Source organism: Patella vulgata, chromosome 1, assembly GCF_932274485.2.
Source record: "Patella vulgata chromosome 1, xgPatVulg1.2, whole genome shotgun sequence".
NCBI lineage: Eukaryota > Metazoa > Mollusca > Gastropoda > Patellidae > Patella > Patella vulgata.
Genome location: NC_065879.2, coordinates 90,168,970 through 90,193,318, shown reverse-complemented (window position 1 = coordinate 90,193,318; position 24,349 = coordinate 90,168,970). Strand labels below are relative to the sequence as shown.

General features: G+C 36.0%; 2 protein-coding genes across 2 annotated transcripts in view; one reads left to right on the top strand and one right to left on the bottom strand.

Annotated features, from left to right (window-relative positions):
• Positions 1-5,977, bottom strand: part of LOC126831865 (cullin-associated NEDD8-dissociated protein 1) — a 39,455-nt gene extending 33,478 nt beyond the window's left edge. The window contains exons 1-2 of the mRNA XM_050562548.2: positions 5,817-5,977; positions 188-289 (exon numbers count right to left, since the gene is read on the bottom strand). Coding sequence (XP_050418505.1) covers positions 188-289; positions 5,817-5,858 — 144 coding nt within the window. The 5' untranslated portion in view covers positions 5,859-5,977. The remainder of the gene's footprint in view (positions 1-187; positions 290-5,816) is intronic.
• A 1,302-nt stretch (positions 5,978-7,279) lies between these two features.
• Positions 7,280-21,681, top strand: LOC126810270 (zinc finger protein ZFP2). The gene is given in 10 exon segments (XM_056103560.1): positions 7,280-7,563; positions 8,651-8,758; positions 9,247-9,394; positions 9,805-10,769; positions 11,173-11,290; positions 12,866-12,942; positions 15,913-16,116; positions 16,782-16,966; positions 18,044-18,204; positions 18,785-21,681. Coding segments are annotated over 6 exon segments (2,205 nt in total). The 5' UTR covers positions 7,280-7,563; positions 8,651-8,758; positions 9,247-9,394; positions 9,805-10,769; positions 11,173-11,253; the 3' UTR covers positions 20,326-21,681.
• The last annotated feature ends 2,668 nt before the right edge of the window (positions 21,682-24,349 follow it).

Sequence of the window (24,349 nt, the reverse complement as noted above, 5' to 3'; positions counted from 1 at the left end):
AAAATAAACAGATTAAAAAAATATAATAAATATTGAATACAGAAAGGGGCTTGTCTGGCCCTTAATACACCCACCAGCAGTACAACTGTCTGTAGAAACTCTATAATCATGTCAATAAATCCTGTTGAGCAAACTTTAAATGTTTATTCTGACATCTTGGGGCTTTAAATGATTAAAGTTTACTAACCTTTCGTTCACTATCATCATCTAATTTGATTGAATCTTTCTGTAATTCTCCCATCAAATCATTAGTGGCCATAAAACGGAAATCTTTATCACTTGATGTCATCTGAAAGACAGGGAATACTCAGTAAATTCAATCTACCCAGAACATGTAGGGAGAGAAAGACAAGTACGTATTCATGGGGTTTAACATTCATTATACACAGTACCTAGCACTGAGAGTGGGAAAAAGAGAGAAAAATAGAGAAATGGTCTAATGAAGACGGGTATATGCCATACAGCATGCTCTGACCGAACGGCACTATGGCCTACTCTTATATCTAATTCCAACTGTCAAGGGATCTTTTACGTGCACGCCAATGTATACACATGGCCTCAGTTTTTCGTACCATCTGGACGACTAGGCAGCTGTCCTTGTCAGGCCCTCCATCTTGCACCACTGACAAGGGGAAACCACGTCGGAAAATCACGATGAACTGTCTCAGCCAATGCAGGGATCGAACATGCGACCTCCAGGCTAGTGAGCCAGCATCTTACCCACTTAGCCACCATGGCTCCAGAACGATAGAGAATATAATATAAAATAGACCACAGACGATCATATTCCTTGCTGTGTACAATTCAGCCACCCAACCCCCCCAGCACTAAAAAAGAGAGAGACAGCTCCTAACATCACCCAGGCATTATAACCACATTCAATGTGGGCCAATAAATATTAAATGCTAGTGTCACTAATGACACTATTTATTTTATCATACAGGTCAAGAATAAAGTTGTTGATTAAACATGTGTTTCATTTGTTTTGTGGGTTGACAATCTGTATTTGTTATGCAGGGTTCCCGCGACTTCGTCAAACATTTTTTCAAGGATATTCAAGGATAAATATACGTCAAATTCAAGGATTTTCAAGGACATTTTTTAGCCTAAAGTTACAATTTTTCATCTTAAAAATAACCAAAACATTACCAACTATCGTTATAATCTCATATTTAAAAGGAATTGAAGACATTTGAAACAAAATAAAGGATCTCAACTGAAATTCAAGGATATTTTCCTATTTCCGGGAAATTCAAGGATATTCAAGACCTTGAAAATGAAATTTTAAATTTAAGGATATTCAAGGATTTTCAAGGACTGCGGGAACCCTGGTTATGATGTACTAGTCTTGTAAATCATAAACTATGGCTGCACAATATAAGGCTGCAGTGATCCGCTAACTTTAACCTCACGATATCATATGTATCACAGTATGGACCGGACAATATGAAATATATCACAGTATTTGTCTTTCCGAATTTACTTAAAAAATAAAAACAAGTACATGACAATGTCACATTATTAGCCACAGATTTTTTCCATCTGGTGTTTTTAATCCAAAATGTTGTCATATCCGTGACTGTGGTTTGCTGGAGGTGAATGTGTTTTCGGTGTGATAGGTGTCGCATTGCCGGAAGCCATCTTTCCTGCTAGTCACATAAACTACAGGGGAACATAACTCTGCATGATAGTTGAGTTTCGGAAGAAAATGGACGGGTAAAAAAATCTGTACCGTTTACCGAAAGGCAATACTGAATTTTAAAGTACCCTGAACCGAACTTTGGCATGTATACTGTGGTTAATTTTGCGCAAGTGCTTAATTTTGCGCCATCATTTTCTTGGTGGCAAGCCCTGTTCTGGATGAATTCTTTGAAAATGACTTACTCAACATATTTACATGTAATAAACTATACACATACTTATGGAAAAACAGCTACTTATTTATTTGGGCGACGTTTCGAAGAGTATTAGCTTGACCACTTTGAGAGAATACTCTTCGAAATGTCGCCCAAATAAATAAGTAGCTGTTTTTCCTTAAAGTAGCTAAGTCTCAATATCATCCAAAGTCTTACACGTTGAAAATGCGAATTATTTGTCAATTCAAATCAACATTGATGTTGTGATCTTACCAAGAAAAGGCAGGCTTCTGATATCCAATATTTAAGATAAAATAAATGTTTTACCATTGGTACACGAATCGTGTACCATAGTGCGTTTTAGCGTCATTTGCAACAAGTGACCAGAAAGAACGAGGCTAGACATATTCAACTGGAGAGCCTGCTGAATAGACTGGAATAACCAGACGCTAGAAATTGCTATAGGGTTGAGACACATGCCTTATTTCGCTGGACATAACTGATTTTAAATTAGAGTCAAAACGGAAACAATTGAATGTAAATCAGTTTATATCCAATCAGATCACATTATTATATGCGTTGCGACCCATTTGGGTCAATTTCTAGGTCCCATGTATTAGCGATTTAGCTCCTTTAAGTATGTGTCTAGTTTATTGCTCTCTATCCAGTTAATAAATGCCTCTCAAAGGTTAATATGTACATACACGTCATGTGAGGTTATCAAAAGTCATCCCTACCAAACCCTTTGGAATAAAATGTAAGCAGCACTTTGACATGAGTTCAACAACAAACTTTCAGTAGAAGGCAAAACAAATCGATAAATATTTAAAATATAGTGCATAAAACGTTTTGGGGAAAATATTAAAAATGGCCACGATCAAAGCGGAAATGTTAAAACTGATTGATCGATAATCGCGATGTTATTATAATATGTTAAAAGGAATTTTACAGTTCTTTCATGTTTGAGGCAAACACTGACAATCATGACTGCGAGTTGATTGCAATTATTCTGTTTTATGTAACATAAGCTTACACGAGCGTACACAATTAAAGGAGTATTATGGAAGATTAGATGAAGAGCTGACAGTTCTTGCTATAATAGTTAAAAAATAGATAATGAAAACAAAATATGCTGAAAATTTCAGTCAAATTGCTTCACTCTGAACCAAGATATGCCATTGAATTTTAGGCTAGTCTCGATCGCCATTACTGACATTGATATGATGACAAAAAAAATCTTGATTATCCAGTTTTACGTTAAATTATTCATCACAAAATGTATTCAAATCCAGTAAATATTGCAGGCTAACGATTATACATGTAGTTTTAAGAGTTAATTAATAGCCAATTAATAATTTAGATAACATTTCAGGCCCAAAGAAAGACCTGCAACACTCAATACCAGTCTACTTATTATAAAAACATCTGTGAATATGAACTTATCTCGGCCGTGGTTAATTAATCGAGCTTCAGTACTATTTGATAAAACAAAAACATATCAAAATTATACACAAAGTTTCAACAATGATTTTATTTTTCATCATTTATTATTGTCAGAAACCTTGTTATTATCGAGTCCAAACTGTCGTTAAATAAATCTGAACCTTAACCAGACCGAGTACCAACGGTTGTTTGTGTGGAGTCTGAACGTCACGGGGGGTTGGATGGCCGAATGGTTAGCATGCGCGTGCTGTATCATAAAGCCTGTCATTGAGTCAACTGGCGAGGTTTCGAATCCCCGGTTGTACGTGACAAGGAGTAGGGTCGCCTGTCCAACCTCATGGGTTTTCTCCGGGTCCTCCGGTTTCCTCCCACTGCTAAAGACCCCTACGCGCAAGCGAATTATTGAAATAAAATTATGTTAGTCCCGAAATGACCTAGTTTGTGTCGAGTGTAGAGAGAAGGTAATAAATCGTAATTTAGAAGATTAAGTAAAATCAACCTTGTAAAAAGAAAAATATGACTACCAGGAACTATTTTATTTTTGCTGGTGGTACAATCTTTGGGGATATAAATTTTATTAAATCAAAAAGATGTCGCTAACACTAACAGTATAGATTATAAGAGAGCAAACATAAATAAACCAAACATAAATTTCTACAGTAGTCGGTGTCTCAATATTTCATTGTTGTTGAAGATTTTGTCTTACTCATTGGTTTTAATCTTAAACCCCTAACCCTGAATTTATAGGTTTTAATCTTAAATACCTAACCCTAAAATGTAAAAATGATTAGACAAGGGAGTCGGATCAAACTAGTTACTATACTTGTAACGTCAAACTGTGTGTTTAACGTTACAACTGATACAGTCTAAGAATCCTTACGCAAGTTCAAATAGGTTCAAACACAATTGTCAACACATATCATTACAGTTTGTATTGGAATAAGTAATTCTATGACAAATAGTGAAGACTGGACCACTAAACAGTTACCGAACAATTTTTCTTTGTGGTTATGCGTTCTTGTGATGACGTATTACACACAAGCGGCCATGACACCAGCCTGTTGAAATTTCGCCTAGCAGTTGAGTTTCATCAAATCATATAATTATGCGGTACGGCTTCACCTTTATTTCAATAGGAATAGATTTATTATATGTTAAGCTAAGTGCAGTACTGTTTTGGGTCAGTTTATGTGTAAATTAAGGGAGGTATAGGCCAGTCAACTTTTTGTAGTGATTTCACTAAAAAACTAAGGAACTCCGTAAGGACGAGCCACTACTGTGCAAGGCTTGCCACGAGCAAATTGGAGGCGAGTAGATGACTACTCACGCAAATATAGACTTGCGCGAGTGAGGCGAGTACATGTATTTACTCACGCAGAATGATGTGCGTGAGTAGCCATTTAAATTTCATGTGCCTAATGGCAATGCTCTTGTCACTTCGGTGGAAGCGGACGTTGAATAAAGCTATTTCACACACAATGACAATGCATACTCTTTTATTTCCTTGGCAGTAATATTATCTGTAAATCGTCTTCCCATGACAAGAACGTTGCAAGAGAAACTGGGCTTCCCTTTGCCATCGTTGGCGTGCTGAGGGGATTCGGGTAAAGCTTAGAAAGGTAAAAGAACAGGTAAAACAATTTCAATCCCATCAATTTGCAGAAAAGATGCGGGATCGAAAGAATTGCTATTAATAGAAACGACAACATCCGCTCAATGTTTGATTATCCAGACACAGCAAAGGACATCCGCTTAAAAACCGCCTGGCAGTACGCGTCTCAAAGTATTTTTAGTAACAACAGTTGGCACTGGAAAGACACGCCGCGTGTGCAATAGTGCATCGATATGAAGGCATACAAATTGTTTACGGCTTTTTATATCACGATATTCAATTATTTCTGATTAAATTATTTTTTATATTTGCGCGAGTACTTAATCACTCACGTAAATTTGGTTTTACGCGAGCGTAGCGTGCGCGCGAGTAATTACTCGCGTCTCGTGGCAAGCCCTGCTGTGGCTGGAGTAAGGTGGACGACATCAGTAGTGGTAACATTTCTAGGATCAAACATGATCGCCCAGTTGTCATCAACCTAGAAATCAAGATATTAACAATCTCGCAAATGACAAAGTGATTATGTAAAAATTCATAAAATATGAAGATGTTTTATTTTATAGAACATCTAGTATATATACATGTATATTAAATTGTATGATGAGGAACAAATATATTTATCCTGGGACGATAGACCTACAACCGGTTGTCCGGTAGGCCTAAATGTCACTGTTGTTCATTTCATTCTTAAAGACATAATTTGAATTTCTTTCTGCAGTTTAGAATTAACCTTTGATGTAAGGATGAAATGAAAATAAAAATAATCTCTTGGTCTATTTTGTTCGCCCTTCAGCCTTCAGTTGAATTTATGTACCAGACGATTCATTCGTTTTCTCACATTTTTCTATCAACCATTTTGACTTTTGTAATGGGTTGAAATTGTGATGACAAATCCAGTAACTCACCTTCTCCAACAAATTGGCAATGTGATACGATACACTCGCCATGTTTTCGCTGTCCTTTTCTGTCAAATATATCAATAAAACTTGGTTGTTAGGCAGACAATCTATATAAATTTTGATGAATTTGTCACTTTTCGCTTTACTTTCTCATGCCGCTATTCCCGGTCATGCGCATATTAAACTTCCTGGAAAGTAAAGGGAGGTGACTTCGTACGTTTAATGAATGTTTCAGACCACAGTTGTTTTCTACGTTTAGTAGTCTTTCGTCTTTTCCAAGAATTTTATTTATTTCTAAATCTTCTAGACGCGGATACATAAGTGAAATTGGGAGAGCGGGGACATCTATTTGGATGTATTTGCACTATACCCCGATTGCAGATGGATAATTCCAGCGTACAATGTACTAACTGTCAAAGAGATTATTTGAAATTTATTCAAACAAATTCATCTGGTAAAACTTTGCTTCATATGACTCCCAAAATATTTTGATCCCAAGAAAACCACCCCATGTCGCCATAATCTATTTTTAGCAGCCTCTGATTGATCTCTTAGTCAATTTAGCCACGCCTTCATGCCGGGAAGCTTCAAACCTATTCCGTTTTACGCATAAATTACATAGAGATGATAATTATTTGCACCGTGTCAATTAGAATGGCGTGGGAAGTGCGTGAGAGGCGATGGGGGGGGGGGGCTATTATGGCTACCTTCGAATGAAAATTAGGCGATTACATATTTGTATCCCTCTTTATCATTCCATTTTTACCTTTTTGAATGGCGATTTTTGTTTTACTTTCTGTTCTGGTTTAAAATCACAAATGGTATAACTCACAATTTGCAAAAATAATGAAACAGTTATATATATGTAGAGGCGGCAGAGCCGGACAGTTAACATTAAAATGGAAAACTTTGGTGGTCTAATCCCGCATAATTAATTTGAGTTCTTTCCCTTTAACTGTATTTACGTCGTCATTCTATTTTTATCATTTTGAATGGCGATTTTTGTTTTACTTTCAGATCAGGTTTAAAATCACAAATTGTGTATCTCATAATTTGCAAAAATAATGAAAGAGTTACATGTTGAGGCGGCAGAGCCGGACAATTAACATTAAAATGGAAAACTTTGGTGGTCTAACACGTATAATTAATTGGAGTTGTTTCCCTTTAACTGTATTTACGTCTTCATTCCATTTTTACCTTTTTGAATGGCGATTTTAGTTTTACTTTCGGATCTGGTTTAAAATTACAAATTGTGTATCTCATAATTTGCAAAAATACTGAAACAGTTACATGTAGAGTAACATTAAAATCAAAACCTTTGGTGGTCTAACCCCGCATAACTAATTGGAGCTGTTTCCCTTTAACTGTATTTCCGCGCTTTTGTGTATAATCTCGATCATCACGCCTTTCTGTTATTAATAATTACTGGATAGCTTGAGGCTAAGTTGGCGCCATTTTCGCGTCGTCTGCTCTTTTAATTTTCGTCAGGGTACATAAAATAAGAGTCTTCTATGTCCAGATAAATTAAGCGTGTCTCATCACCTAAATTATAAATAGTGTTTATCATTAGCGATAGTCCTAGTGTAACCAGTCACCAGAGAAGAAGAAAACGCCGTCAACATTTGGATAAGTACAACTAGCGGCTAGCCTAGAGCCAAGAAAGAGCCTGACTCCACACCACTCCAGACGTTTCTAGTAAACAGGCCTAGGCCTAATCAGTCATATTCAAGAGACAGCCACTCGACAGCAAACGGTAATGAAACACAGATAGACCTATACACTACGGCCACGGGTTCTACAGCCTATAGCCCATTTATGTGAATAGATTTAAGCAATTCTGCAAATTCCATGGCCATGAATGACCCCTATGATGTGAACTATCTCATTCATTGAATCATAGCAAAATGCGCTAAATAGGCCTAAAAAGGAAAACTGCAAAAAGTTATCTCGGAAGTCGAGGTCTTCGTCCCCTAATGCCTTAACAGCGTTACTTCGGCGTTAGGCTGCTTCTGCTAATATAGTAATAATAGGTCTATCTTCCTGCAAGCAAAACTGTAAATTATTCTCCGGAGCCACACTCAGAGAGTCAGAGACACTGGTTCAGTGTGAGTGCTACTGTGGTTTTCCCGGGCTCTTGTTCACTTGTTGTCAGTGGTGCACTACGTGGGTGGGTGTCTTTAGTCGTTCTGTTACTTAGATTTAGAACAAATCAGGCCTGGAAATAACGGTTTTAAGTGTACCGGTACCTGACAAAATGTCAGGCACTAATGAAATTGTACCTGACATTTTCAACTTAGTGCCGGACATGTATTAATAATATCGATAAAAAAGACAAATCAGTGCCAAACAAAATAACAGGCACCAGAGGTGTAGTGCCTGACAAAGCCTGATTAACCTGTGCCTGACATTGTCTGTGACCGGTTCCTTATTTCCAGTCTTGGAACAAATAACAGAGTTCCCAAATTGAAAGAAAAAAATTCGGGGACTTTGGGACGTATAGCCCCCAGAACCGACCTATGTCGGTCCACTTGCGCCCTTCCGACGTGTCGTAGGATCTTATGAATTACTTAGTTTACAATAAACACGGCCAATAAATGAATAATAGAATGGAATTTTAACTCTTGTCTTAACAAAGATGTACACAGAAAAAAAACTAAAACAGGAAGCGCACAAGATCAGTGCAAAACTGTACTAGCCACCTGAATTGCATGTCCCCTGATTTGAACTTATTTGAAGCTCCAACACATACATTTTAACAATCAAAAGGTTTATTTCTTTGTTAGAATTTTTTCCTAAATATGTTGTTACTTAATTGTTGATATTTTCATTTGATATTTTAGAGAATCAATCGACGATTGCTGTTTACAGATTACCTTAGACGTAGTTCAGAGTTCAAACTTCAGAGATCAGAACGGAATTGCTTTTGAAGTCAAATAATGGAGTTTTTTGTAAGTTCACAATAAGTTCAGTTAGTTTCTTTTTTGTGCCTATTCCTCTCACTCAGCCATAAATAGTATATTATAATAATAGTTGGAACAGTTAATTTATTCCGAATCATAATTTCAATATATCTGTGAGTTTGGTCTCGTGTTTTAAGAAAATGAAAATAAACTAAAATGACTTCAAAAAATTAAAACTTCAATGGGGCACCTGTTTGCTGTTATGACGAAATTACCTGTGTCCAAAACTGTCAATGATTATCCAATAATATAACACGCTTATACCGTGCCATGATTTAGTGAGGATGGTGCTGTCTCACTAGCCCGGATATACTGGGTTCGATCCCAGTGAGAATGTTCCTCAAGATTTTCTAACCTGGTTTTCCCTCTTTAGTTCCATTTCATTTATCATGCACATCGGATAATTATTTCTTGAAGATCTTAATATATCCAGAAAAATACTGATAATTAATTTGATACCTTTTTTATTATTTCAGAATAATTTTGATTATAAAAATTTTGATAAAGACGTTCCTGATGATGTTGATGGTTTTTTCACAAAACAACAATTGGAATCAATGTCTGATTATGAGAAGAAAAGATATAAAAATTTACGTCAGAATTTTGAAATGATGCGATTAATGGGTAACTGATTTTAAAAATCACATATTCGATTTATATTCCGGTAACGCCAGAACTCGCCTATTCACCATTTTGCAAACATATTTCCATGATCAAATAAGATTATGAACATGATACGGGATTAGAATGAGTTTGTTGGATTTAGTTTTTACGGGGTTTATGAATACAGCCCGAAACAATACTTGAATACACTGCGACTGAACCCCATGAAATACGATACAGGAGTGGAAGGGATTCCTTTTAGTTTACTTTTTATTGGTCATGTAATTTAATATCTAAGTTGCAGGAGGCCCGAACTCGTAATGCACGATGTACGCCAGGGTCTAAACCCGGCCCTGTATTTGAAAAGTTAAAATTTATATGTGTATTTTAACTCGATGCAAAGAATTGATGTGTTTACCGTAATAATTTAGGTTTACCAGTAAAGAAGCCAGCCTTTATGACGGCCAAATGGAAACGTAAAACAACTGTAGAGGAATCAGAATCAGATAGTGATGAAGAATGGAAACCAAATAAACGGAGTAAAAAGACTAAAGGTCGATAAGTATTCTTATATACAGTTAGTGCCCGGGGCCAAGTACCACCCCTCCCCCCCAAGACCTCAGTATAGGTCCTAATACTCAGAAAACTTAGAATGTTTCGTGATACCAGGGGCCAACTCCTTGACTGTATGCCCGTCTTTCCCCAAGATTCCGGTATAGGTCCTAGTACACAGAAATCTTAAAATGGGGGACATTGCAAATAAAATACATACAATCAGTGGCATGCAGCGTGTTTCTTGATACCTTGACATGCCCTTCTTTCTCAAAGATTCTGGTATTGGTCCTAGTGAACAGAAATCTTAAAATGGGGGACATTGTAAATAAAACAGATTAAATCAACGTTTTTATTATAACTAAGTATAGGGTTGTTTTGAAAAAAAAAAATAGTTATTTTAATTTCCGTTCGTTGATTGGATTTCCTACTGAAAAGAATGCCCTCAGCCCCCTTCTTCTTTTCTCTGCATGCCACTGCATTCAGTCCCCCGCATTATTGGTACGGTACCATAGCAGACACTGTCTATATGGTTGTTGTATTTACGGTCACAAAATACATGTGAAGGAGGACCGACCCAATCACCACCACCACCAACAAGTCCACAAGACAAAAGCACAAATATTGTAAGCTGTGACTGACTTAATCAAAATAACACTGTGTAGCTCTAGTGTTTAAATCCAAAAAATCTCATAATTGAACAATTTTATTACATTTTAATGTTTTATCAGATAAATTTACACCATACCAACCACCTAAGAAAGTTTTTCCAATATTCGAACAACCGACTAAAACCAAAACACCACGTAAAAGCCGAGCCTGTGCAGCTACAGTAACCAGCCAAGTAAGTTATTTTCGTTCAGTCTAATGGCGATTGTCTACAAGCTCTTGAAAAAACAACTTCCTTATGATCAGATTTTAGAGAAACTTGCAGAGATGTTTATGGTTTCAACGAATATTTAACATTTTCAGTATCTTTTGCAAGATGGTTGCTTCTTAGTCCAGTTCTATTCAAATATACGTTCATTTAAATGTTGCCCTATGGTGCCGTTCCCTCTATGCTGTGCGGGGTAACTTCGTCAAGAGAACAGATTGATAAGTGGCGTTGCCTCTTAAAGGTGAAACCGTTCACAATTTATTCATTGTTGCAACCTTGTCCATTTTGTGCGGGTTTTGTCTTGTGCTGTTTTGTTGAACCGTTTGACGACATTGTCCATATGCATTAATTGTATTAATTTTATTTCCAGCCAGTTGAAGATAAAGAAACCCAGGAAGAAAGTAAAGAACCCAGATATCCCTTAAGACAGACATCACGTACAACCAGTTTCATGAATGTTGAAGTTCCTGATGACGACGAATTTCTTTGTAAGTTTCTCATTTTATCCTAATAAAACTGAGCGTGATTTGAGCGATATGGAATTGCGTGCACTCTATAAGATATTATAAAACTTGAATTTCTTGTATCAGTCCAAAAGGGTACAGTTCCTTCAGTGTTTAATAAACTGACAACTTTATGGATAACATTCACTGGGTTTTATTAACTGCAACGTTTCAATGAGGATACTCTCACCGTTATCAAGCAATGATACAATCAAACATGTTACAGAAGGTTTTAGGTTATATACAAGTGGATAACAATAAACTAATTAAGAGTGAATGTTATCCATAAAGTTGTCAGTTTATTATATATCCCGTTCACTAAATGCCCTTTAAAGTTCCTTCTGTGTTTATTTACAAAGATACGATGAAGCGAAATTCCATCAATTTTCTGCCTTTTATGTAAATCGTACACTTCTATTTTCTCTCTGGTCACATATTTTTCTTGACAGAATCTGTCGATGAAACATGTCTATATTTCTTCAAGGTTAAACTTTCGACCATTTTGCAATCTACGGTAGCCAATCACAAGATCTGTTAAGTGTCGGATGATTTCAGGACACTATTGCAGCCTTCAGCTATCGAAACGTATTCGCAAAATTTTATTAATAGTCCTGTTTTAATCCGATTGAATCCGAGCTGGGAAATTATCTAGCAGTGATATTTTAATTTTGTTTTCTTAATTAAATGTTAAATAATCAATCGGAGTACATACCAACATGTCAACATGTCAAATTTGATATTATTATGTTTCAAAATGACCGAAGAATTGTTTTGACGGGATGTTAAAAATGAAGAAAAGATGTTTCGAAATCAGGTTATTTCATAATCCGCCATATAGTCGCGAACAACATCAGGGTTTTCATTTAAAGATACATTATGGGAGATTCGATAACGAGTTGACAGTTCTCACTATAATAGTTAAAAACTAGATAATGTAAAGACAATTTGCTAAAAATTTCATTCAAATTGATCCACTATGAACCGAGAAATTTCCGGCTAGCCTTGATCATCATTACTAAAGTCAGTACGATGAACATCATAGTCTCGATTATCCATTTAATCGTTAAATCGTGAAGGAAAGTTATGCAGTAAATCGGCTCATAATCTACTAAAGATCGCAGGCTAGCGATGTCATCTAGAGTTGATTATGGTCTGGATTGGTTAATTAATGTCTAATTAATAGTTTAGATAACAGTTCAGGCCTAAAGAAAGACCTGCAATAGACAGATTTAGCTCTTGCATAATGTATGTTTAAAATAAATTTTATTAACTTTTAAATTTTAAAGACCCGGTACAATTATGGCCTCTGTACCTTTACTATCACTTTTTTAGATTGTCGGTTGAGGTGGATGATCGTATCGAGACTGTCGACTGACGCGTGCGCTTTAGATAGTAGGTGGCTGGATTGTCTATGCCAAACTTGTGCTGCGCAAGGAGTAGGGTATCATGCCCAACTTTGTGTGTTTTCTAAATTACTGAAACACAATTGTACCATATTATATTAGCCCAGAAATGACATAGTTTGTGTGGATTGGACGTTAAACCCCATTTTTCTTTCAGATTGTGAAGAATGTAATAAAGAATATCCTGGTGATTGTCCTGTTCATGGAAGTTATAAAATAGTAGAAGACACACTGGTAAGATTGGATAAAAAGATTACTAATAGACGGGGTTTAAGGGTTGATAATACATTCTCTGGAATTAAATTTATCAATTTTCACATACTAATATACAGTAGTAATCCAATCTGATTAAAACACAGATCCTATTTCGTTTCGTTTTTTTTAGTTCAAAATTTCGTTTTACTCGTCTTGGCTACACTAGGATCTGGAAGAGTTGTTATTTAACTCGAGTTCTGGTTGATGTGAGGGTTTAGCCAATATATAACAGTCTGTTACGGCGAGTTTTTGGCGTGAGGTGCACGGTACTCTGGGTAACCCACAAGAGAGATCAACGCTGATTGGTTAATCAAATGTCTGACGTCATAGGGTCAAAACCGCTCGTATGACCTCCTCACTACAATCGGTCAGATCTTCATGTAGCAGACGATCCCGCACATATGACGTCATATGTGGATTTTGCGTTAGGGCAAGGATTGGGATTGGTCAAGGGTTAGGCTTGGGGCTAGTCCTGTTTAAGTTTTCAGGCTTTGGCGAAATCTGCATGTCCTAACCCCTATCCTAACACTAACCCACAATCCATATATGACGTCATATGTGCTAAAATGTGTAGGAATGTCGCCGATCTAGCGTTCTCCGTAGTAGAGGCCATCCGCAACCAGTACGAACTACGAAGTTTTTTTTGTGCTGACGTCATCACTTTTTTTGTTCTCATTGACATAAGCGACCTTCGGTTCGTCATTTTTCTACGAAGATTTCTTGAAAAGTTCGGGTTTAAAAAACGAGGTACGAAATCGTGATTTTCTCGCTGATTTGTGAATGAAATTCGTAATTTTACGGTAATAGAGAGGTTCCGCAACCGGTGCGAACTACGAAGTACGAACACGGCTTCGTACTTCGTATTTCGTTTTTGACAGGTTCCGCAACAAGTACAAACTACGAACAGGGCTTCGTATTTCGTACAAAAATATCAAATTAATTTAAATTTTAGTCTCCAAGAAGTCCATTGCAATGTGTTCTTATCAAATTCGAGATGATTCGACCTAGTGGCTGAGTGTCAAAAAAAACAAAACAAATTTCACAGCCCGAAAATTTGTCCAAAATCAAAACAATTGCCGATCACTTGACGCTTATCAACCATATACTTCGTACTGGTTGCGGAACCTCCCTAGTTGAAATATAGGTTTATCTCCAAAAGATCTCGGTTGGCCGTTGCTTTCGATATTGGCACATATCGGATAGAAACTTCATGGATTATGGCCCCTGATTGTACGAAAAATCACGTTTTTAGCTTGTGGACCCTACAGAGGTCACAATTTTAATCCGATTTTGATGAGACTTGAAATGCATGTTTATAACCCAAAGATCACGGTTCCTTTCGATATTTGCGCATATCGGGTGGTAACTTCCTGAATTATGGCCCCTGATTGTACAAAAAATCAGCTTTTTTAGCCTGTGGTCCCTCTGGAGGTCACAAATATTATCCAATTAAAAAAAACATTTGATTATATAACCGTTACACCGTAATGAAGGTTGAGTTTGAATTTCGTGAAAATCGGATCAAAACTGTCGGAAGAAATGGCCGCCGCTTGTACGCGAATAGTGTAAAAATATGGTATTATATCTAGATTGTGGACCCTGTATAGGTCACAATTTTGATCCGATTTTGATGAAACTTGAAATGCATGTTTATAACCAAAAGATCTTGGCTTCTTTGTATATTCGCGCATATCGGATCATAACTTCCTGAATTATGTCTCCTGATTGTACGAAAATTCGTGTTTTTAGCTTGTGGTCCCTCTAGAGGTCACAATTATTAACAACTGATTTAAAAAAAAAAGTGTGAATATATCACCGTTACACCTTAATGATGATTGAGTTGGTATTTCATGAAAATCGGACCAAAACTGCCCAACAAAATGGCCGCTCTTTGTACCCAAGTTGTGTATAAGTATGTAATACAAAGGTTATGGACCCTCTAGAGGCCACAGTTTTTATCCAATTTTGATAAAACTTAAAACGTATCTTTATATCACAGAAATCTCAGTCCCTTTTGATATTTGGGCATTTAAGACCATAGCTTTCTGGATTATGGCCCCTGATTGTACAAAAAATCGCGTTTGTTTTTTGCTTGTTCTCTATCCATCTCTTGCAAAATGTGGACGTATCCTTCCTGGCAACCGTTGGTTTGATGTAGCTATCATTCTGACCAATACTATGAATGACAACCAGTCAATATAATAATGGTATACTATAGCTATCGTTCTGTCTCAGACTGATACTATGAATGACAATTAGTCAATATAATAATGGTATAGCTATCGTTCTGAATTCTGACCGATACAGTGGTAGATTATTAATTGGGTCATCTTTCAGTTTACAAGTTTCCATCATTCTGATTAAAACACAGATCCTATTTCGTTTTATTTGTCTGTACTACACTAGAATATGGAAGTTGTATTATTTAACTTGCGTTCTGGATGGCGTGAGGTATTAGCTATTGAAACTATCTGTTTTTTTACGGCGACTTGTTGGCGTGCGATGCGCGGAACTGGATAAACAACTAGATACGTCAACGCTGATTGATTAACGTCATAGGGTCAAAAGCCGCTCGAACGACCCATTGCGTGACCTTCCAGTACAACTGGTCAGGCCCCGAGTTCACAAAGCATTCTCAGACATAAGTTAAGAATTTACTCAAAATTAGCCCTTTATAAACCCGTTTGTTGTTTTAATGTATCAAATATGTCAATAATAAACTGTGCAAAGTTTTGTGTTTCTGGATCAAAGATATTTCTCATAAACAGTGATTGAAAGTTGAGTAAATTCTTAACTTAAGTCTGAGAATGCTTTGCGAACTTGGGGCCAGATCTTCATGTAGTGTAGGCCTTCGAAAGTATAAAAAAAAACGAATATAGATCTGTATTTTAATCCGATTGAATTTCCATGAACTTTTCTGAACATTAAAACATTATTTATTGTAACTAGGTTGAAGCTACAAGAAAATCTGATTCTACAAGATGTCTGAAAACATTACCAGATGGTATAGAAATAAAACAATCTTCAATACCTAATGCTGGACAAGGTGCTTGGACAACTAAACACTTTTCTAATAGAACAAGATTTGGACCGTATAGAGGAGACATTGTGAAGGATTTCGAGAAAGCTCAGAGTTCTGGTTACTGTTGGCAGGTAGGAAGTCGATTGGCAAAATCAAACTGTTAGTCTTAGTTTTTATAATGCAATCTTTTGAAAATTTGATTACCTATGGAAGTTATCATTATGTAGAACCCTGAGATGATGTTATATTAAGAAATATAAATAAAGTTGTCGATATGTGCAAATTGTTAATAAATACAACGTGACTTTGATGGGTCGGTTCATATTTTACCATGTTCAGAAATAAATGGAAATTTGGTAATCATACCAATCCCTGGCCAAATATTAGCGTTAATATTGTGTATTTATAATGTACACATTCCATGGGTGTATGCTCGTGGCGCAGTTGTCAGCTCTCTACATTTATCAGAAAAAAACAAGTATTGTGACTTTCAAGAAAGATTCCAAGAGTTTTGAGTTCTTTAGCTCCAAACAGTTCCACAGGATTTGTGCCATGTATTAGGAAGTGACCTGAGTCGTAAAAATTCGCCTATCTAGCATTGAAATAAAAGAGTTACCATAATGATCAAAGAATTCTGTTGATAAGACATTAAACATCTTTTAATTTAATAACTGATTTTTCTGGGTTATCAACCATGGAATGCATGAACAGGAAGTCCGGAAAGTTTATTTTATTATAGTCCATACACACATTTTCAAATAAGCTAGTATGTTCTGTTATTTTTTATAAAATTCAGATATTTCAAGATAGAAAACATGAGCATTTTATAGATGCTCAAAATCCAGCCACTTCAAACTGGATGAGATACGTAAATTGTGCTAGAACAGAACAAGAACAGAATGTAACAGCTTATCAGTATAAAGGACAGATTTATTACCGTGCATTTAAAGATATTCAACCTGGAACAGAAATTCTTGTTTGGTTAGTAAATCAAAGCAGAAGAAATATATTTCAACCAGAACAGATATTAATTCTATGGTTCTATTACGAACTGGCTATGTATTATTAAATAAATTAAAAATACATTCTGCAATTTGAGCTAAATCTGCCTATTGCGGGTCTTTCTTTAGGCCTTAAATGTTATCTAAACTATTAATTAGACATTAATTGACTTATCAAGCCGATAATTAACTCTGAATGCCATCGGATCAGCCTTGATTTTCATTAGATTTAAATTCTATCTTGATGATCTACTGTAAAAATAGATAATCGAGACTTTGTTTATTATCCTAACAACGGTAGCAATGACAATCGAAGCTACGCTGTAATTTTATAGCCGATATCTCGACTCAGAGTGAAGTAATTTGACTGAAACTTTCAACATATTTCCTTTTCATTGTCTATTTTTGAACTATTATAGCTAGGACTGTCAGTTCTTTATCTAATCTTACATATACCCCTTTAAATAAATTAATAGTTAAAGATTAAACAAATTAAATTGGAGTAGTGGGCTTGGCCGTCAGGTAACGTGCGGCTAGTCACACTTGGCACTGGAAATCGAAGACGAGTATGCAGAAATGTTCGCCTTTAATTGACCTGAGTTTTGTGTTGATGAGACAATAATAAATCCCATTCTATTGTACAGAAGAGAAACCACTGTATGAACAGACTAATCTAGACGGTCTTCATAGAAACTTTAATTGAAATATTTAAAGATGGTACAGTTTTCATTTGCTGAATTTTAAAATCCTGGTACCAAATATAGCACTCGGCCAATGAAAGGGCAGCATCCTTTCAAAAATTCGCGAAGAAGGCACTCTGACCCTAGAAAAAAAAAGAAAATATAATACTTTAGCATTATTCACACAAACTTTGATTGAAATATTTAAAGATGGTACGGTTTTCATTTACTTAATTTTAAAATCCTGATACCAAATTTAACACTCAGCCAGTGAAGTGGCAGCATCCTTTAAAAAATTCATGAAGAAGGCCCTCTGACCCAGAAAAAAATCAGAATATATAATACTTTGATTCATTTGTTTAAATTTCTTTTTGTAGGTATGGAAGTGAATATGCTGCAGATCTGGGAATAAACAAACCATTATGGTCCAAGTCATCTTTTGTTGCATTCCACAATCAGACCAGTAGAAAAAATACAACTACTAATTTATTAAAACAGATGCCATGGAGATTAAATGGATCAAAACCAATAATTCCAGGTATTGTATGTCTATTTAATGATAATTATGTATATTTATGAAATATTATATGAGCCGCATTTAAAAAAAAAAAACTACGCGAGCACACTAATTTCTTGGCGTCCCCCTCCACCCTTCCTCTGGGAAAACCATTTAAAAAAGCTGTCGGAGTTATACTACCGTGAATAAAAACGGCCCCAAACTATGCAAGAACATTAATTTCGTAGCCTCCACCCCACCCCGCTGAGATTACCATATCCACAGGCTTCTTCTCGGTCCATTCCATTCCTGTTGATTGGCATTTCTTGGAATTCTGCCAATTAACGCCAGGCGTTAGAAAGTCAAAACACTAACAATAATAAGGGTAATGGATAATCCGGATAGAATTTTGGACAAACTCTAAAATAGAAATGATGTAGGGGCAAAGCTGTATCAATGTGACTATCCAACTTTATAATTTTCAGACATCGGCAATTAATATTGGCACATATTGGTGTGAAATGCTTGATATAAACCCACTTTATTTACAGTGTTATCTCGACTGTTTAGCTGTTGATAACTAATATAATTTCATTTCCATTCAAAACATTTATTATTTCAGATACATATCCATGTCGTTTCTGTTCAACATCATATGCCTCGCCACTAAATCTGTTGAAACATTTTTACCTTCGACACTTTGAGCTATTGAACATAGACAGATTATTATCCATGAAGATAGATTGGAAGGGTCTAAATAAATTATCTGAACGAAATATAAATGAATTAATTGATGTCGGTCTGACACCAAAAGAAACAACACAGCCATTGGCCAAGACTAGAGTCACACAGAACCAAAACAATCTACATAAAAGACGTGATAAACATCGAATTCATACTGGTGAAAAATCTTACAAGTGTGATGTTTGTGGTTATTCATGTAATCAGAGTGGTAATCTACAGACACACATGAGAATTCATACTGGTGAAAAATCTTATAAGTGTGATGTTTGTGGTAAATCATTTAATCAGAATAGTGATCTACAGATACACATGAGAATTCATACTGGTGAAAAATCTTATAAGTGTGATGTTTGTGGTAAATCATTTAATCAGAATAGTAATCTACAGATACACATGAGAATTCATACTGGTGAAAAACCTTACAAGTGTGATGTTTGTGGTAAATCATTTAATCGGAATAGTGATCTAAAGAAACACATGAGAATTCATACAGGTGAAAAATCTTACAAGTGTGATGTTTGTGGTAAATCATTTAATCAGAATAGTGATCTACAGATACACATGAGAATTCATACTGGTGAAAAATCATATAAGTGTGATGTTTGTGGTAAATCATTTAATCATAGTGGTAATCTACAGAGACACATGAGAATTCATACTGGTGAAAAATCTTACAAGTGTGATGTTTGTGGTAAATCATTTAATCAGAGTCAACATCTACAGATACACATGAGAATTCATACTGGTGAAAAATCTTATAAGTGTGATATTTGTGGTAAATCATTTACTCAGAATAGTGATCTACGGGTACACATGAGAATTCATACTGGTGAAAAATCTTATAAGTGTGATGTTTGTGGTAAATCATTTAATCAGAATAGTAATCTACAGATACACATGAGAATTCATACTGGTGAAAAATCTTATAAGTGTGATGTTTGTGGTAAATCATTTAATCAGAATGGTAATCTACAGAGACACATGAGAATTCATACTGGTGAAAAATCATATAAGTGTGATGTTTGTGGTTAATCATTTAATGTGAGTTGTCATCTACAGATACACATGAGAATTCATACTGGTGAAAAATCTTATAAGTGTGATGTTTGTGGTAAATCATTTAATCTGAATGGTGATCTACAGAGACACATGAGAATTCATACTGGTGAAAAATCTTACAAGTGTGATGTTTGTGGTAAATCATTTACTCAGAATAGTGATCTACGGGTACACATGAGAATTCATACTGGTGAAAAATCATATAAGTGTGATATTTGTGGTAAATCATTTAATCGGAATGGTAGTCTACAGACACACATGAGAATTCATACTGGTGAAAAATCTTATAAGTGTGATGTTTGTGGTTATTCATGTAATCAGAGTTGTCATCTACAGACACACATGAGAATCCATCGATAGTTTGCAACATAAAGTAAAATAAATGTGATATAAATGAAATAAATAAATAATTGTATGGTATAGCATGAGTTTTCTGTTTTATACATTCTACAACATTTTTAATCTTTAATAACACAAACTTTCATATTCCTCATTTTACCGTAGATCTTCATTAAATGGTTCCTGATCATTTCAGTTTTCCCAGTCGTTCACTAAAATGACGTCGTAGAAATAGTTGACAAACTTCTCAGTGACGTCATATATGTTAATGACGTCAGTATTATCTTCGTGCATTTTAACACCGTTTTTTGCACTCGGCAAACCTCAGCAGATTCGAGTAAAATACACCCGATGCAATATTGTGTATCTTGTGTAATAATTCTCATATCGTTATAATTTTTATGTACACGTTTGTATTGTATGCTGTCCTAAACCGATGTTTCGATGCAATAAAATCTTATCTTATTTTATCTAGCCTCGGCTGCATGACCAAGTCCACTATTGGAACTACTTTCAAGTTCCTGGGTTATCAACGGGGTCGCCCATGACGTGGTCTTTGAAGAATGTTTTATTATACAAAGCATTCAAAGTCTAAAGCTGTTTTCTTTCATGTTTATCCGATTTTCTTTAAACAAGGATAACTTATCACTGAAAATTCTACACCCTTCTTTCTAAAAGCGGCAGGTTTTCCTAATAAGTTTGACACCAGTGCCACATCGCAATGGTATAGGTGTAGGTACATATTACTTACCGTCATACAGCCGAGCCGAGGCGAGATGTAGAGTACCGGAATCTGCTGAGGTTTTTTGTACACGTCTCAATCTAATACCATGGCTAATTTTATCCGATTTGTTCATCAAAGTTTTATGACAATTGTCTTCCTTGATTATACAGACATGATTCCATGTTAAGAAGGTACCGTGTTCGATCTCATTGGTTCCCCCTTGTCACTGTCAAGAAATAGTGGTTCGCCCGTCACCATTAGCCCGATTGGTGCTCAACGTTCGGGCGTTAAAACCCATTTCATTTTATTGTTCATTAACAATAGTTTGTAATTTATTTGTTGAATAATTGACGTTAAATATGCTAAAATGCCGAAAATTTGTCTATTTGAGAATTTTAATAAATTTCATTACACATGTAACTTACGAATTGTCACAATCGACACGTCACGTGTCAAATAAGTACGTCATAAGTGTTACCCTACTTACGTCATATTATGATGACCAGTGAAATGATCAGTTGATGTATAGTTAGAGAAATAAAAATTATTTTACACGGTCCGTGGTATTCACTGAAAACTTATTTCCCATTGTTACTTTACAAGTTGCCTTTATAGTAAATTATTTAAAATCGTGACTTTATTAAATTTTATTAAATTATTTGATTGTTATTGTTTGTTTTTGTTACATAAATGGAATTGTGATGCGTTTTTTGCACAAGGTATTTGAAATTATTTAGAAATAAAGTTTGCTTTAATCAATTATTAGGGTTTTTTTTATATCACATTTTATTAGAGTCAATTAACCAGTCTGAATTTTAGTCTTGAATGATCAACGCGATTGTCAAGTAAATCTTGCGATCGTTTTCAGAACTGTTCAATATTTGCATCTGAAATTTTTTAGATCGTATCTCAAGATAGCCTACTCGGATATCGAATTCCAATTCTAAAGGGTTCTTTTACGTACATGCCAGTGTGTTCTTAGGATCTCCTTGTCTGGCAACAGTGACGGAGGAAACCAAGCTTAGAAATCCTGAGGAACAACTTTCTTGGACAACACCGTGAGCTAACCCACATCTCCAGGTTACTCACTAAGCCAGTCTGCTCCCAGTCAGTATTGGATCTGTATTCAAAACCTTACATCAACACAAGAGAAATGGGTTTTATTGGACACAAACCATGTTATTTTGGGACTAACACATTGTTGCTTTAGCTGTAGAAGGAAACGGGAAAAATCCCAGCAGATTACTTTTCTGCACCAAATTGCAATGAAGACGGGCAAACACCTTGCAGTGTTCTAGGAGTAGAATTTTGCCTGGACAGCAACTTTTCCACATACTCTCTAATTCAAACATAGGTTTATGTACACATAGGTTTGTTTACATGCACATAGGACTGCCTCTGTATTTTGTTTCAATGGGGGGGTGGGGGACGCACAGAGGAATGCCTGCCTTGCATCAACTATCATACTAAACTTAGGCTGTCTGTACAATTAGTTACACTTACAACAGACACTAAGCTAGTTGACCAACATTTAAGTTTCTGAATCAACAGTTTTAGTGGAAATAAACTAAGTATAATTCGAGAATTTTGAGAAGTATTACTTCCATTTACTAGAGAGAGAGAAATGGGGTTTAACGTCCACTCGACACAAACTAGGTCATTTCGGGACTAACACATGGTTTAATTTTATTTCAATAATTCGCTTGCGCGTAGGGGTTTTTAGCAGTGGGAGGAAACCGGAGGACCCGGAGAAAACCCACGAGGTTGGACAGGCGACCCTACTCCTTGTCACGTACAACCGGGGATTCGAAACCACGCCAGTCGACTCAATGACAGACTTTATGATACAGCGCGGGCACGCTAACCATTCAGCCATCCAAACCCCCCCCCCCCCCATTTACTAGAGAATGACAAACCATCTCCAGGTTTATTTAGTTTACGGCAAGGAATTTACTTATGCATTGTGTGTCTTTTAGTGGAGCCTGGAAACCATTGAGAGAGAGGGATGGGGTTTAACACCCACTTGACACAAACTAGGTCATTTTGTGACTAAGGTATGGTTAATTTTATTTCAATAATTTGATTGTGTGTATGGGTCTTTAGCAGTGGTAGTAAAGTGCAGAAAACCCACAAGGTTGGAAGTTGACCCCGCTCAGTCTGTCACACAAATGGGGAATTGAAACCACCCCACTTGACTCAATGATAGCTTTTGACTTCATATGCTCGCACTACACCCCCACCAGGAAACCATTGAAGTAACGCCACATGCTTCGACAGGTTAACTACACCCTCCCCCACCCTTTCTTTTATTTTGTTATAAACAACATTTTTATTCAGAGTTATATCTGAATAGTGATTAGAGAATACTTTTAACCTCACTCCTTTGTTGGTACAACCATGCGACTGAGCTGATATATAAAGGAAATGAGGTTAAACATCCTACTGTTCTGCTCCGATTGAACTGTAATATCAGCCAGGGATTTGACCCATGACTTGCAATTTGATTAAAATACTCTGTTTCATTTTTTTTATACTTTTGATGACCTACACTACATGAAGATCTGACCAGTTTTAGTGGAAGGTTGCCTCAGAAGTCATACGAGCAGCTTTTGACCCAAAGATGTCTGACATTTGATTAATCATTCTGCGTTGATGTTTCTAGTAGGTTCCCAGCGTGGGTTATATAACTGTTCCAAATCCTAGTGTAGTAAAGACAAGTAAAATGAAATTTTGAACTATAAAAAACAAATCGAAATAGGATCTGTGTTTTAAACAGATTGCCCCAACAATCAAATCAAAAAGACAAGTTTTTTAAATTTATTTTTTTCTTTTGACACCATGTTTAGATCATTTTACGTAATAGTTTATTTAAGTCTTCTTCACGGTTGCCATAGTCACCACCATCGTTATAGTGGTTCAACTTTTTACGCCAGCCTCCTGTAGGATTAGACAGTTTAAATGGCCACAGGAAGTTGGAAACCTCTCGGAATCTTGGTCCACACGTGTAGATTTCGTGAATCAAATCTTCAACACACAAGATGTTATATTTACCTGAAAGAAACATGGTTTAACTCACAATAGCCAAGTCATTTCGGTACATGTATATAGTAAGTGCATAGCGACTGCGCCACACACAAATATACAGAGAGAAATGGGGTTTAACGTTCACTCGACACAATCTAGACCATTTCTGACTAACATATGGTTCAATTTTATTTCAATAATTCGCTTGCGTGTAGGGCTCTTTAGCAGTGGGAGGAAATCGGAGGACCCGGAGAAAACCCACGTGATTGAAGGGCAACCCTATTATTTGTCACGCAC